At 32.3% G+C, this 17,185-nt stretch overlaps 1 protein-coding gene across 2 annotated transcripts in view; it reads left to right on the top strand.

The window, feature by feature from the left end:
* The window catches only part of frem2b (FRAS1 related extracellular matrix 2b), a 159,828-nt gene that overhangs the window by 125,475 nt on the left and 17,168 nt on the right, over positions 1 to 17,185 (top strand). For both annotated transcript variants that reach the window (XM_005157636.6, NM_001137661.1), the window contains exons 8-16: positions 1,363 to 1,572; positions 1,913 to 2,110; positions 3,461 to 3,625; positions 6,307 to 6,489; positions 7,523 to 7,653; positions 7,781 to 7,936; positions 8,036 to 8,339; positions 10,897 to 11,028; positions 12,234 to 12,565. In XM_005157636.6, the coding sequence (XP_005157693.1) occupies positions 1,363 to 1,572; positions 1,913 to 2,110; positions 3,461 to 3,625; positions 6,307 to 6,489; positions 7,523 to 7,653; positions 7,781 to 7,936; positions 8,036 to 8,339; positions 10,897 to 11,028; positions 12,234 to 12,565 (1,811 nt within the window). The remainder of the gene's footprint in view (positions 1 to 1,362; positions 1,573 to 1,912; positions 2,111 to 3,460; positions 3,626 to 6,306; positions 6,490 to 7,522; positions 7,654 to 7,780; positions 7,937 to 8,035; positions 8,340 to 10,896; positions 11,029 to 12,233; positions 12,566 to 17,185) is intronic.

Genomic DNA, 17,185 nt, shown 5'->3' with positions numbered 1-17,185 from the left:
TGCTTATTATTATAATAGATAAATAGTAAAATAGCTTATTGAACAAGAAAAAATGTAGAGTTGGTCTTGATTTCGTCCATCGTGAACTGATTGGATGATTGGTCGCTTGTTTATTGTTCATTAAGAATGTAGTGGCTATTCTTCCTGGGGTCCAACAAATAACTACATTAAAATAAAACAATACACTAAACTGTATTTTGTCTAACTAGCTCAGATCAGACCAACCTACGTAAGAACAATGGATAAAAAAAGAGATATTTTAGAAATGGAAAGAATAACTTATTGCCATCCAGATGAATACATTTGAAGCAATATGTAATTCAATTATAAGAATTTTACATAACTAATTTTACACATACATTTTTTTTTACTTCAACACCACATTGGTTTAAAATAACACTGTGCAAATGTCTTTCTTTTTTTTCTCTTTCGCTAATCTTTACACCATAACGATAGAGCCAATACCACAACCAAATAAAGGCAAATTTACACTAAACCATAACTAAAGAAACCAATACATTAATTTTCTTTTCGGCTTAGTCCCTTTATGAATCTGGAGTCGCACAGCGGAATGAACAACCAACTTATCCAGCATATGTTTCACACAGCGGCTGACCTTCCGGCTGCAAACCATGACTGGGAAACATCTATACACACTCATACATTATGTACAATTTAGCCTACCCAATTCACCTATACCACATGTTTTTGGACTTGTGGGGGAAACCAGAGCACCCAGAGGAGAGAACACCGGGAGAACATGCAAACTCCACACAGAATTACCAATTGACCCAGCCGAGGCTCGAACCAGTGGCTTTCTTGCTGTAAGGCAAACGTGCTACCCACTGCGCCACCAGAAACCAATACAATAAACATAATTTAAAATTCATTTAAAACATTTAAGGTAAAAAAAGTCAATTAAATAATAAAATTTTTAATGAAATCTGTATAGCAAATAAAAATATATACAAATGTATTCTAAAGTAATTCTGATATTTTGATCGCAGTTGTGACATAAAGTCACTGATCTATGTTATAAAGTGGGAATTAGTCATTTTCCCTTCAGAATTGGGCTATATGACTTACAAGTGTTCGATTAAGAGCAAATAAGTTAGAATTCAAAATAGAAAAGTGAGATTTGCTGGTTTATATTTGCCAGTTATGACTATTTTTGTAAATTGTGACATAAAAAATTATCTTTCAAGCTTAGTATTTTAGCCCATACATTTAACACAATAGAATCACGCAGTTCTTTGTTGTTTGTTTTGTGTCTCAAGTGCTAACTTTACTTGTGAGAACTGACCTATTATTATTATTTCTGCAATATTCTCTCCACTAACTCTCTGTAAACCTTTAACACAGCTGGTGTGGACTACGTTGGAATTAGCAAGAACTTGGACTTTTCCCCAGGCGTCAACATGCAGACTTTCAAGGTTACAATCCTGGATGACCTGGGACAGCCGGTGCTGGAGGGCCCGGAGAAGTTTGAGCTGGTTCTCCGAATGCCCATGAACGGCATATTAGGAGAACCAGGAAAAGCTACAATCTACATCAACGACTCCATCTCAGATTGTGCGTTGCCTTGAACTAAACCCTAATATGGATACAATCAATGTCCTTTAAATGACACTGTAAAAAATTCTTGCTGCCTTAACGTTTTTAGTTGAATCAAATGAACTTTTCTAGTCATCTTAACTTATATCAATCAAACTGACTAACTTTGCACAACTTAAAAATGTAGTTAAAACGTCATTAACATGTCAAAATAAGCTAAAAAATAACATAAAACATTTATAGTCATGACTTTTTGCCATATAATTTTTTAAAATGTATGAAAATGATCTTATGCAAGAAAAAAATCTGTAAGAATAATGATTATTTTGAACATAAAACATTTTTGTTTGTTTTTTAGTGCCCAAAATGCAATTCCGGGATCCTACATACACAGGTAATGAGAATGATGGACAGATCTCTGCTGTTGTGTACCGCAGTGGAGATTTAAGCTATAAGTCCAGTGTGCGCTGCTACAGTCGTCAAGCATCAGCACAAGTCATGATGGACTTCAACGAAAGGCCAAACACAGACGCCTCCACCATCATCTTTCTACCAGGTATTATTATTATAGGGTTATTATTAAAGGGTTAATTTATTCCAAAATGAAACGACTGTCAAATTTTATTGTACTTACTGTACCATTATGTTGTTCGAGAATAATACTTTGTAATCATCCAAGTTTATGTTATAGAGCTATGGGGAAAATGTATTAGCTTTAATTTGTGTTGTTTTAACATGATGATTCATTTTAATCAGTGAGTCGTGAACTGGAGATACACTCTGACTGACTCATTTGAATCAGTGACTCATTTACTGTATATTTACTCTGACCAGCTCATTTTAATCAGTGAATCATTAACTGTAGACTCACTTTGACTAGCTAATTTGAATCAGTAAGTGGTTAACTGAAGATTCACTCTGACCAGCTCAGTTGAATCAGTGTGTCATCAACTGTAGATTCACTCTAACCAGCTCATTTGAATTAGTGAGTCATTGAATGTAGTTTCAATCCAACCGCCTTATTTGAATCAGTGAGTCGTTAACTGTATATTAACACTGACCAGTTTATTTGAATCTGTGAGTCGTTAACTGTAGATTCACTTTGACTGAGTCATTTTAATCAGCGAGTCGTTAACTGTAGACTCACTCAGACCAGCTCATTTTAATCAGTTAGTCCTTAACAGTAGACTTTAAGATTTGACTGGCTCATATAAATCAATGAGCGGTTACCCGTAGACTCATTCTGACAAACTTGTTAGAATCAATGAGTCATTTACTGTAGATTCACTCTGACCAGCTCATTTCCTTCAGTGAGTCATTAACTGTAGATTCACTCTGACCAGCTAATTTGAACCAGTGAGTCATTAACTGTAGATTCACTCTGACCAGCTAATTTGAACCAGTGAGTCATTAACTGTAGATTCACTCTGACCAGCTCATTTGAACCAGTGAGTCATTAACTGTAGATTCACTCTGACCAGCTCATTTGAACCAGTGAGTCATTAACTGTAGATTCACTCTGACCAGCTTATTTGAACCAGTGAGTCATTAACTGTAGATTCACTCTGACCAACTCATTTTAGTCCGTGAGTTATTAACTGTAGATTTACTCTGACCTGCTCATTTGAATCATTGAGTTGTTAACTGTAGGCTCAACTTGACTCTCTCATTTGAATCAGTGAGTCGTTAACTGAAGACTCAACTTGACTCTCTCATTTGAATCAGTAAGTCGTTGAATCAAGAACAGATTTAAAATCAAATTTGTTCAATACATAAAATAATTGTTCAATATGATTTGTGAAATGAACAGGTAAACTGTCAAGATTCAGCTTGTTGTTGAATCAGACAACCTTGATATTTGTCATGCATGCTAAAAAGTGTCTCTTTCTTTAAAATGGCTGTGCAGGAGAGGTGGAGAAGCCGTGTGTCCTCATCCTCGTGGATGACACTGAACATGAGGAAGACGAGGAGCTAAGGCTGGTTTTGGGAAGCCCCAAAAGTGAGTCTCCATTCGGAGCCTCCATTGGGGCTCAGAATGAGACTCTCGTCAAGATAAAGGACGACGCTGACAGTAAGACTTTTATCTCACACTGTCTTACATTTCTGTACCCGCTTGTGTCGACTGTTATCTGTCAGAGTCCTAGAAAGTATGTTCTCAATTTATTCACATTCACATATTTAAGATGTATTATCCAGGGCCTGAAATTGGGCCAGATGCAAGTAGAAATAAGCATTGGAGGGGATATATAATAGTGTTGCTCACCAATTGGTAATTAGAATAGAATAGAATAGAATAGAATAGGACAGAATAGAGTAGAATAGAGTAGAATAGAATAGGACAGAATAGAATAGAATAAAAAGGACTGAATAGAATAGAATAGTGTAGATTAGAATAGAAAAGGATAGAATAGAGTAAAATAGAATAAAAAGACAGAATAAAGTAGAATAGAATATTGTAGAATAGAATAGAAAAGGACAGAATAGGATAGAATAGGACAGAATAAAATAGAATAGAAAAGGACAGAGTGGAATAGAATAGAAAATGACAGAATATAATATAGTAGAATAGAAAAGGACAGAATAGAATAGAGTCAAATAGAATTGGACAGAATATAATAGAATATAAAAATGACAGAATAGAATAGAATAAAAATACAGAACAAAATGGAATATAATAAGACAAAAAAGAATATAACTGAATAGAATAGAAAAGAACAGAATAGAATAGAAAAGGAGAGAATAGAATAGAAAAGGACAGAATAGAATAGAAAATAATAGAATATAAAAGGACAGAATAAAATAGGACAGAATAGAATAGAATAGAATAGAATAAACAATACAGAACAAAATGTAATATAATAAGACAGAATAGAATAAAACTGAATAGAATATAAAAGGACAGAATAAAATAGAAAAGAAGAGAATAGAATAGGACAGAATAGAATAGAATAGAATAGGACAGAATAGAAAAGGATAGGATAGAGTAGAATAAAATATAGTCGAATAGATTACAGTAGAATAGAATAAAATAGAGTACAATAGAAAAGAGTAGAATAAAATAGAGCACAATAGAATAGAGTAGAATGGAATAGAAAAAGGACAGAATATAATATAATAGAATAGAAAAAGACAGAATAGAGTAGAAAAGAAAATAATTAAAAAATACTTAACAAAATAGAAAAGAAAAATACAGAATAGAATAGGACAAAATAGAATAGAAAAGGACATAATGGAATAGAATAAAATTGAACAGAATAGAATAGAATAAAACAGGACAGAATAGAATAGGGCAAATATAATAGAGTAGAATAGAATAGAAAAGGGCAGAACAGTAGGACAGAAAAGAGTTGAAAAAGTTAATAGAAAAATACATAACAAAATAGATAAGAATAAGACAGAATAGAATAGGGCAGAAAAGAATAGAAAATGACACAATATAATATCATAGAATAGAATAGAATAGAATAGAATAGAATAGAATAGAATAGAATAGAATAGAATAAAGTACAATACAATAGAGTGGAATATAAAAGGATAGAATAGAACAGAAAAGGACAGAATACAATAGAAAAGGATAGAATATAGCATAATAGAATAGAATAAATAGAGTACAATAGAATAGAGTAAAATAGAATTGAGTAGAATTTAATAGAGTAGAATAGAAAAGGACATAATAGAATAGAAAACGACAAAATAGAATAGAGTAGAATAGAATAGAGTAGAAAAAATTGAAAAATACAAAACAAAATAGAATAGAAAAAGACAATAGAATAAAAAGGACAGATTAAAATAGGGCAGAATAGAATAGAGTGAGATAGAATAGACTAGATTAGAGTAGAATAAAATAGAGTAGAATAAACTAGAGTAAAATAAAATAAAGTAGAATAAAATAGAATAGAGTAGAATAGAATAGAGTACAATAGGACAGAATAGAAAAGGATAGAATAGAACAGAATAGATTAGTCAAATAGAATAAAGTACAATAGTATAGAGTAGAATAGAAAAGAGTTTAATACAATAGAGTAGAATAGAATTGAGTGTTAAAATATCTGTTAATTAACTGTTTTCATATTTTGTGTTTTTTTGTTTGTGTTTATTATTACCAGGTTTTTGTACTGTAATATACAACCCCAACCCAGACAATACATCACTTTAAACTATTAAAAATGTCAATTAAAGTCACTTTTTCAAACTTTTTAATGTCAAAAGTTATTGGAGGAATAATCAAAGTCCCATAATGCAATTCAAAAGCATAAATGGGGAAAAATAAAAATCAAACTTGAATCACAAAATACAGAAAACTGCTAATTTACAGATATTTTTTACAGTATACAATGTTCATTTGTAATATTTATTGTACAGTACAATATTTATTTTACAGTACAATATTTATTGATGTAAAAATTTATTGATGTCTGCCATTTGCAAGTGTGGCAGAATGATTTAAGCACTGTATTTATAGAGTAATATTGCTTTCTAAATAAAAAAAAAAACCTTTTTCTAGTCATTTTAACTTATATCAATCAAACTAACAAAAGTTGAACTTAGTGTAACTTATTAAAAATTGTTAAAACCTAATTAAATTACTAAGTGAAAGTTAGCTAAACTTTTATTGTTGTGACTTTTATTCTATAATTTTTTACAGTGTATATAGAGTAAACTATTTTATCCTCTGTGACTGCAAGCTGATTGGTCGATATCAGTCTTGACTGAAGTGATAATGCATTTCTGACATCCGTTTTATTCTCTCAGAGGCCATAATTAGGTTTGGAGCCACCAAGTTCAGCATCAGTGAACCAAGTGAGTCGGGGCAGGTTTCAGTGGTGAAGATCCCGGTGCAGAGGACAGGAGACATATCCAAAGTGTCAGTGGTCCGGGTTCACACAAAAGACGGCTCGGCTACCTCTGGAGAAGATTATCATCCTATTTCTGAAGGTGACAACAGCACAAATCACTAGGCAATCTCAGGAAAACATGTCAAGATCCTGTCAATGTGTTTTTTAATTTTAAGCTAATTTTAGGACCATTAAGATCTTTTTATGTGAGTTTTACAACAATAAAAAGATTTAACTTCCACATTCATAGTATTGTTATAAAGTACAATAAATTTTAAAAAATTATAAAATTGTATGGATTAAACAAATCATTTTCATTAATTGTTGCTTAAATACATTGTTGTAGGAGTTGATATATTTGCATAATTTAGGCTAGTTTAACATAAAAAAAATAAATTGAATTATTTTTCTATTTATATCAGCAGAAATGAGGTAAATATGTAAATAAATACTGTGAATACATTTCTATTTGATTTTACGTAAATTAGGAAAATATAGCATGTTGCTACAATTAACGGTCCATTTGGAGTTTGGATACATTTAGGTAAATAAACAAACATTACACTTAATAAAGTTTTTTCTCTTTAAATCATGTATATGATTATATGAATTCATAATTCAGCATAAATTAGCAAAACATAACAAGTACTATTATAAATAACGTTACAATGCAAACGATTGACTCACTTATGTCACCAATGTCAAGCAGAAGCACTTTGACCATCTTTGGGAATCATATAGGAATATTATTTAAATTGTGTGTTTTTAAATATGTATTTTTATTTTTTTAATGTATTTTTTTTATTATTGAATTAATTTATTATTTATTTTTCAATGTTTCCATTAATTATTATTTCTATTTTATATATATATATATATATATATATATATATATATATATATATATATATATATATATATATATATATATATATATATATATATAATGTTATAATATAATTATATATATATAATATATATAATATATAATATATATATAATAATATATATATATGTTATTGTACGCCATATATTTTTTTGTCCCATCACACTTTATAAAAAAAGGATTTGTCAAAAAAAACATATGAGTTACTCAGTCACATGTGATAAAAATGACAATTTTCTACCTGCAGATGTGGAGTTTAAAGAGGGAGAGACTGAGCACATCGTGGAGGTAGAGATTCTGTACGATGGAGTTCGAGAGATGAGAGAAGCCTTCACCATCCACCTCAAACCTGATGACAACATGATAGCGGAGATTCAAGTATGACAATATGCTGAAATAAGAACAAAATGCTGAAATAATCTGCCTGTGCTACAATCGAAATAGCAGGCCTGTTTTTATTAGATCCACTCTGTGCTTAATGTTTGCTGCTTCTCCAAACCTTCAGGTCACCAAAGCCATCATCTACATTGAGGAAACCAACAGTATGGCTGATGTGACCTTTCCCTCGGTGCCGGTGGTGGTGTCTCTCTTACAGTATGATGATACCAGCAGGACTAGAGAAACTCAACCAGCTGCTGGATATCCTGTCGTCTGTGTCACGGTGTGTTCACTATATGTAACACTCCTTCAATCCTGTATGATTTGTATTCATTTATTAAATAGAGCATACATTTTTTTTTTATTTCTATATTTATTATAGTCATGCAACCCCAAGTATCCTGACTTTGACCGAACGGGCTCTATCTGTGTTGCGGAGAACATCAACAACACCCTGACCCGGTACCGTTGGCTAGTCAGTGCCCCGACAGGGCCCGACGGTGTGACCAGCCCCATGAAGGAGGTGGATTTCGACACCTTCTTCACCTCCTCCAAGACCATCACATTGGACTCGGTGTATTTCCATGCAGGCTCACGTGTGCAGTGCGCAGCTCGAGCTGTCAACTCTAATGGGGATGAAGGCCTGGAGCTCAGCAGTCCCATCATCTCCATCAGCCAGGAGGACGGTGAGTTTAGCACAGCATACAGTACAGAATTAGTGCTGATATTAAGACAGTTTCTGGGCAAATAAATGAGGTGGAAAGGAACGTGGCTGTCTGATTTAATTTTCTGATTTAATTTTTCTCCAGAGCTCGGCATCATTTGATCATGATAAAAGTTTTATATGCCTGTTTTATTTTTAAGTGAGCTCTATGGGAATGTTTAAAAGGGTTTAATGTTAGTAAAGGTTTCCCACACTTAAATTTTAATTTTGTTTTCATTTTGGGTACTATTTTCTAACCTCTTTCTAAACTTCCCATATGGAAATCTAATACAAATGTATGCAAATGACATATATATATAATATGTCATATATGCAACATATATACTGTATTTAAAAATATTGGCAAATGTGGCTGCTTTTACAGCAAAAGTGGTCACTTTCTTTTTTTTCTACTATTGGAATAACAAATATGTACATATATACAGTATATGGTGATATATAAACAAAATTAAAGCTAATGAATTTGAACATACAGTATATGGTCATATATAACAATATATATATAAAATTAAAGCTAATGTATTTGAACATATACAGTTGAAGTCAGAATTATTAGCCCTCTGAATTTTTTTCTTCTTTTTTAAATATTTCCCAAATGATGGTTAACAGAGCAAGGAAATTTTCACAGTATGTCTGATGATATTTTTTCTTCTGGAGAAAGTCTTATTTGTTTTATTTCGGCGAGAATAAAAGCAGTTTTACATTTTTTTAACACCACTGTAGGGACAAAATTATTAGCTCCTTTAAGCTATATTTTTACTTGACTGTCTACAGACCAAACCATCATTATACAATAACTTGCCTAATTACCCTAACATGCCTAGTTAACTTGATTAACCTAGTTAAGCCTTTAAATGTCACTTTAGGCTGAATAAAAGTGTCTTGAAAAATATCTAGTCAAATATTATTTACTGTTTTCATGGCAAAGATAAAATAAATCAGTTATTAGAAATTAGTTACTGAAACTATTGTGTTTAGAAACGTGTTGAAAAAAAATTTGCTCTCTATTAAACTATTAAAATTGGGGAAAAATAAACAAGCGGTCTAATAATTCAGGGGGGCTAATAATTCTGACTTCAACTATACACACACACACACATACATACATACACATTTCATGCAGTATTTCAAAATATATGTAATATATATGTGAAACACAAATATGAACTTGTATGTCATTATTATATATATATATATATATATATATATATATATATATATATACGTACTGTACTCCATATAACTGATTCTAGGTAGACTCATTGTTTGCTACAGCTCCTTAATTACTCCCTCAGACCATTTAAGATGTGTCTGACTGCTTCAGGTAATTTTAGAGTGGAAATTTAGAAAACATTTTGGCATTTGTCATCTAATGCAAGTGCATTTGTGACCTTGATCAACAAAACCATCCTTAGGGTATTATAGAAATTTGACTTTAAAGTTCTTAGTAAAGCATATTACACATCAAAAATGAAGTTTTGATATACTTTTAGGTTTTTATATAAGACATTTGCTTAATTGCTTTTTATGGAAGATAATCTTTACTTAGGGGAGGCAGTGGCGCAGTAGGTAGTGCTGTCGCCTCACATCAAGAAGGTCGCTGGATCGCTAGTTCGAACCTCGGCTCAGTTGGCGTTTCTGTGTGTAGTTTGCATGGTCTCCCTGCCTTCGCGTGGGTTTCCTTTGATTAAATTTAATTAGAAAAAAAACAAACGTCAAGGTGCAAACATTTAGACTTTAAAACACCACGAATGACTGAAAGCCATCTGGGTGCTCCGGTTTCCCCAACAAGCCCAAAGACATGTGGAATAGGTGGATTAGGTAGGCTAAATTGTCCATAGTGTACATACTGTATGTGTGTGAATGAGTGTGTGTGGATGTTTCCCAGTGATGGGTTGCAGCTGGAAGGGCATCTGCTGCCTAAAACATATGCTGGATAAGTTGACTATTCATTCCACTGTGGCGACCTCGCATTAATAAAGGAATTAAGCCGAAAAGAAAATGAATGAATGAATTATCCTGAAAAGGATTTTTTTCTGCATATTGTGCTACCCTAATTCTAATTGTGCAGCATAAAAAAAATTACAAACTAATTTGGTTTCCCCCCAAATATACCAGTGCAACACAAGACTGGTTTTACTTACAAATATGGGTTCTCAGCAAAAAAGGAAAAATTTCAAAGCCGTCAAAGTTCATTTTCTTTTACTTTGGTATCTTTCACATGACCAATGCACACTGAAATAGTCTTGAACACACTGGGGTCTTATAGATGGAACTTTCTTTGAACTACCTAATCATTTGATATCATGAAATATTAATAATCTGCATAATATGCAGGCTTTTATTAGGGATTGCTTGATGTGTTTCATGAAAATGAACCATAGTTTTGTTATAGAAGAATGAAGTAACCATGTTTTCTGCTGTACTGATTACCACTTGTATAGTAACAGGTTTTCTTACATCATGTTTTCATGACACAGCCCCTTTAAGCTCCTGCTATTTTTTTTTCTATTTGTCAGGTATGTGCCAGCCTCGGGTTGTTGGCACAGTTGGAGCAGAGCCTTTCTCTGCCAGGCTGCGCTACACTGGAGCAGAAGACCCAGACCACCCAAACCTCATTAAACTGACTGTTACCATGCCCCATATCGACGGTCAGTACACCCGCTTGTCAGTGTACTGAAGTGGAAAAGCAGAACTCTACATTGAAAAAAATATGCACATTTTGCATAATACATGGATTTTTATATTGTATAAATTATGTTATTATTAGTAGGAGGAGGAGGAGGAGGAGGAGGAGTTATTATATATCTTGATTTAGGGTTTTACATCATTTCAATCTCTTATATGTTTCACCATTTTCCTGTGGTAATATACTTTTTTAAAGCACAAATATTCTGTGTGGTCTCAAAATTAATATTAGACTTTAAAACCTGCCTAAATATATTTACAAATTGAAAAAGTAAAAAATGTTTTGTTTTAAATTAACTTTTCTATTTAGAATAATTTGAATGTAATTTAGTTGCTAAACAATGCTAAACTTTTCATTTTAGTTTCTATTTTAAAAAAATGACAGATCATTACATTTTATTTGTTGTTTTTCAGTTACAGTGAGTTATTTTAGTATTATTTCTATACTGTTACTAATGTTTTTAATTAACTTTTAGATTTATATTTTTAATGTCATTTAGTTAAAGCAATGTTAAACTTGTCACTTTTGCTTAGATTTTGTTTTTATTTAAAAAAAAAAACACAGATAATTACAAATATTTTTGTGTTTATTTACTTACACTGAGTTATTGAAGTGTTATTTCTAAACTGTTAATTTTGTTTTAAATTATAATAACTTTTATTTTTAGGTTTTAATTTGAATGTAATTTTAGTTAAAGCATTTTTAAACTTTAATTTCTGTTTAATGTTATTTTATTTAGTTTTTAAGTTTTTTTGTGATGCCATAAAAGTGGCCAAAATCATTTTTTGTTGACAGATAAAACTAGAGTTTAAAGTTTTTTTTTAAAACATCATTACATCATTACCCTTCCATCATTACACACTTCATTTTACCGGTTAAATAAGTGCATTATCCCGGTAATTAAAGTGCACTTATTTTTGGGGGGGAATTTTCAGTGTGAACGCACTATTTATACTGCAAAATGGCGTCGAATAGTGCGTAAGTATGCAGTTTGGGACTCGCCTACAGTTTTAGTTTAGAATAACAATGTTTAGGGAAAGGGGTGGTTTTTTTTTTGTTGTTGTTGTTTTTTTATAATGTGAAACACAAATAAATAAATAAAAAACCTTGAACAAAAAGAATAACAATGCTAGATCAGTTTCATCATTCTCCTCTTTCTCTTCTTAGGTATGTTACCTGTGGTCTCCACTCGGCCACTCTCCAACTTTGAGCTGACACTCAGTCCAGACGGCACCCGGGTAGGAAACCATCGCTGCTCAAACCTGCTGGACTACACAGAGGTGAGGACTCGCTTCGGCTTCATCACTGATGCCACCCGCAATCCAGATGCCATCGGCGGGACGGCACCGTACCAGTACAGCACAGCACTCAGAGCTCAAAACACCCTGAGGTTCTATAGAAACCTGCATCTGGAGGCCTGCTTGTGGGAGTTCGTCAGCTACTATGACATGTCTGAACTGCTTAATGACTGCGGAGGAACCATCGGCACTGATGGACAGGTGAGGGAACACAGGAAAACTGCTTTATATTTCTGTTGACACACAAATACACATTATATAAATGCTATTATTCAAAATTTAGTTTTTGTTAGGGCTTTTAAAAAGAAATTTGTATTTATAATCAACAAGGACAGAGTAAAACAATCAAAAGTGACTGTAAAAAATTTTAATGAAAAAAAATATATATTAAACAACACAACAGTTTGTAGTGTTTTATAATAAAAAATTATGACTGTGAAAAGGGATTGGGGGCAGCACGGTGGCTCAGTGGTTGAAAAGGGATTGGGGCGGCACAGTGTCTCAGTGGTTAGCACTGTCGTCTCATAGCAAGAAGTTTGCTGGTTAGAGTCTCAGCTGGGTCAGTTGGCATTTCTGTGTGGAGTTTGCATGTTCTCCATCTGTTTGCGTGGGTTTCCTCTGGGTGCTCCGGTTTCCACAGTCTAAAGACATGCGCTATACAGTAGGTGAATTGGGTAAGCAAAATTGGCCATAGTGTATGAGTGTATGTGAATGTATGGGTGTTTCCTGGTATTGGGTTGCGGCTGGAAGGGCATCCGCTGCATAAAACATATGCCGAAATAGTTGGCAGTTCATTCCGCTGTGGTGACCCCTGATACATAAGAAACTAAGTCAAAGGAGAATGAATGAATTAATGAATTAATGAATGAATTAATTAATTAATTAATAAAAAGGTAATGAAAAACTTATATAAAAGAGACAATTTCTGTTTTTGTCCTGAGTAGCGTAAAAGCAAACATGATATTGATTTTGTAGTTCTGTAAATATTAGGTTAACATTGTGTTATATTGTAGATGCAATATTATCTATTTAGCTTTTTTTCTCTGTTTTTACTATAAAAATATTACCTATAAATTCATGCAGAACATTCAACATACAGCGGTGTTTCCTTACTGAATGAATCCAGCATGAGTTAAGTAAACCAATGATCAATTTTAAACAAAGGTCTGTTTCCGTCATTGATTGACTGAAGTCAAATGAATAAAAGTAACTCAATAACTTTCTTATTAGTTAATTTACCGCCACCTAGTGTCAGTTTTAGTTTCTCGTGCAGAGGAATATTTTGTAAATCAAAATAGTGTTTTATTTTCACAATAAATAAGTAAATATATTTTTAAATATATTATTTTTATTATTTGTATGTACATTTATAAAATTAAAAATGAAAGGATAGTCCACCTCAAAAATTGTTTATCCTTTACTTATATGTGTGTGGTTTTTAACCTATATGAATTTAGCTGTTTTTAATTTTATCATTTATAGAATGACCAAATGTTTTTAATAAATGGTCTGTAAATACATTTTAAATACCAATTTAGGGCAAATTCTGGAGAGAGAAAAAACACCACTGTTGCTACACTGAAAAGAATTATTAATTGGATTTAGTGCATTTAAGGTAAGTAGTTGGAAACAGTATATTTACAGTATATCAGCTGAATTTAAGGAAACAAATTAAGTTGAACATTACTAAATATAATTAGTTTGTTTAAATTCAGTCCTTATAAATTGTTTGCAACCAATTCACTTAAAAATATTTAGTAAATCCAGTGAATAATTTTTTGCAGTGTATGTCATTTTATTAATTCTATTAATCCATAATAATAATAATAATAATAATAATAATAATAACAAAATAATAATTTTACGAAAGAAGCAAATCTGCATCTTGAATTATTACTTAATGATTATGTGACATTAAAGGCTGAAATAATGATGCTGAAAATGTAATACCTACAGTGGTGGAAAGAGTACTGAAAAATCATACTCAGGTATAAGTAAAAAATAAAGTAGTGACTGCAGGTTGAAGGAGAGTAGTGGAGTAAAAGTACTGATTCTGCACTAAAAATGTACTCAAAGTAAAGTAAAAGTACATTTTTAAAACTGCTTAGTAAATTACAATTTCTGAGAAAATTATAATTTTATAATTTATAATTAGTTACTTTACAGTTTACACCACTGAATACCTTTAATAAATGAAAAGAAAAAAGCAGTCATTTTTATTGTTATAATATTTCATAAAACCACTGGGGGGAAAAACTACAAGCACTTAACCTGTCCTTGTCTGTCTTTGCTTTGTCTCAGTGTCAGTTTAGCAATTTATTTAATCCATTTTAAGGTTTAGACTCCTGCACTTGAAATATGGATCCCCAGTCTTTGCCAAACATATTAAAGTAAAGCCATTTTTTCCACAGTTGTAAGATCACATCAATCCATTATCCTGTGGCGAAGTGTTTTAGCATATTGGCCGAGGCATTTGCTTTATGTTCCTCTGTCTCCCCCTTAAACAGCTCACTATTTATCTTTCGCCCACAATGAGTCAAAACTGACCTTTAGATCATAAAAAAGCTTCTTGTGTGTGTTTTTTTAACTGCTAGCCGGAGAAGCCCAGTCCTAAAACAAGCTTTAGAGGACTGTTTACATGCCTGTGTGAGCCAGTCGTTTGTCTTCACCATGGACACACGGCTCTGTTCGTTTACTTTGTAGTTAATTAAAGTGGACTACTGTCATTAAACAGGGATGGATTGGTAAACAGGTCACATTCAAGTTTGTGAAGTTATTCACAATGCTTTCTCAGAGAGTTAGCACTAGCAGTTAGCTTAATTTGATTACACTTAAAAGCTTTTAGGATGATTTTTGTTTTTTAATTGCTACAGTGATTTCAAGAGTTTAAAGTGTTTATTTCAGGGGCAAATCTCTAAGTTACAGTTTTAGATGTAAGTAGCGCCATCTACTGTTGGCGCACGTGTACTGTATATGTACATTCAGAAATACTATATTTATTAATACTATATTTGCCTTTTAGCATCCCTTAACCTAACTAACAGTTCACTGCCTCACCAATGTACAGACGAAGGCAAAACGATTAGCCCTCCTGTGCATTTTTTATTATTTTTCATTTATTTTCCAAGTTATGTTTACAATTTATAAATTCATTCATTCGTTCATTTTCTTTTTGGCTTAGTCCCTTTGTTAATCAGGGGTCGCCACAGCGGAATGAACCGCCAACTTATCCAGCATATGTTTTACACAGCAGATGCCCTTCCAGCCGTAACCTATTACTGGGAAACCCACACACACTCATTCACACTCATACACTACATATAATTTAGCTTACCCAATACACCTATACCACATGTCTTTGGACTGTGGGGGAAGCCGCAACACCCAGAGGAAACCCATGCGAAAATGGGGAGAACATGCAAACTCCACACAAAAAAACCAACTGACCCAGCCAAGACTCGAAGCAGGGACCGTATTGCTGTTAGGCGAACACACTACACACTGCGCCACCACGTTGCCAAACAATGTATATAGTTAAAAATAATATAATAGTAATAAGATAGTATATAATAATAATAATATATTGTTTCCTAGTTAACCTAATTAACCTAGTTATGTTTAATATGTTAAAGCTTTCTGTTAAACAACACTTCGAAAGTAACTGAAAAATAATTACAATTTAACATGTAGGATGGCTAATAATTTTTCACTCAACTGTATTTGTGTTATTAGGGCCGGACAATAATTCAATATCAATATATTTCGCAATAGATTTAATTTTTCAATAACGGTGATATGATTTTAAAACCCATTTCCGGTATTTCTATTTAAATTTGCATATGTATATATTTAATTATATATAAGATCCTAAACATCCTATCATTTGTCACTAAATTACTTTCAGTGCTCAGCCACAGTAAGAGCGTGATGCCACTTGCGTGATAACGTACATCACAGACACGCTGCCAGCGCTCAGCAGTTGGTTAAATAAGCTCCGTCGCAAAAAATGTCAACTACAAAATGAGTGCGACGAATTAGTTGATGAGAGAGAAAAGACTAGTGGTGTGGAAGTGGTTCGTCTTTTTAAGTTTCGATAACTTCGGTCAAGAATGAAAAGCAACCAGAACTATGAATATACTCATCTGTTTGTAAAGGCTAAATACAAATAAAAAGTGGACATTCATTTTTTTTTTTTTTGTACTTTAAAAAAAAAAAAAAGAAGTTATAAGAGCCTGGAGGTATTAAAGTCTTTTCAAATTTAGTACAGACATCTGTTATGTGTGTTCTTGTCAGGTTTTTTTCTGGCTTTTTAATATTGTCCATATCGATATCAGAATTTCATTGTATCGACTTAAATCGTGATATACATTTGTGCCATATTGTCCACCCCTATGTGTAATGATCATAAGGTTAAATTGCTGTTAAAAATATTTACACTACAAACACAAAACGTTCTCCTAACAGTTGCAGTTTGGATATATATTTTTTTACAATTAAAAACTAACATTCTAGAAATGTTCATTGTATGTTCTCTTTTTTTTGTACAAAAATAAATAATAAAAATCATTTACCTTTTATTTTTAATTTTTATTTCAAACCAATCTGCTCTGCTATACTAAAAACACGTTTAGCAGAGCTGCTCATGTAAAATGATTTCTGTGTAACATATTACATATTTTTACACAGTTTATTTTACCTTAGTCATATCATAATCATAAACCAGACGGTTAGCTGCCTTGAGAATTAATAACAACTAACTGACCAAACTTTTTAGCACCTGGTAAATGTTTATTTTAGGCCTTTAAAAAATTACCAAAATGT

This window comes from Danio rerio, chromosome 15, assembly GCF_049306965.1.
Source record: "Danio rerio strain Tuebingen ecotype United States chromosome 15, GRCz12tu, whole genome shotgun sequence".
NCBI lineage: Eukaryota > Metazoa > Chordata > Actinopteri > Cypriniformes > Danionidae > Danio > Danio rerio.
Note: the sequence above shows the minus strand (reverse complement) of the source record. Positions and strands in the feature narration are given on the sequence as shown.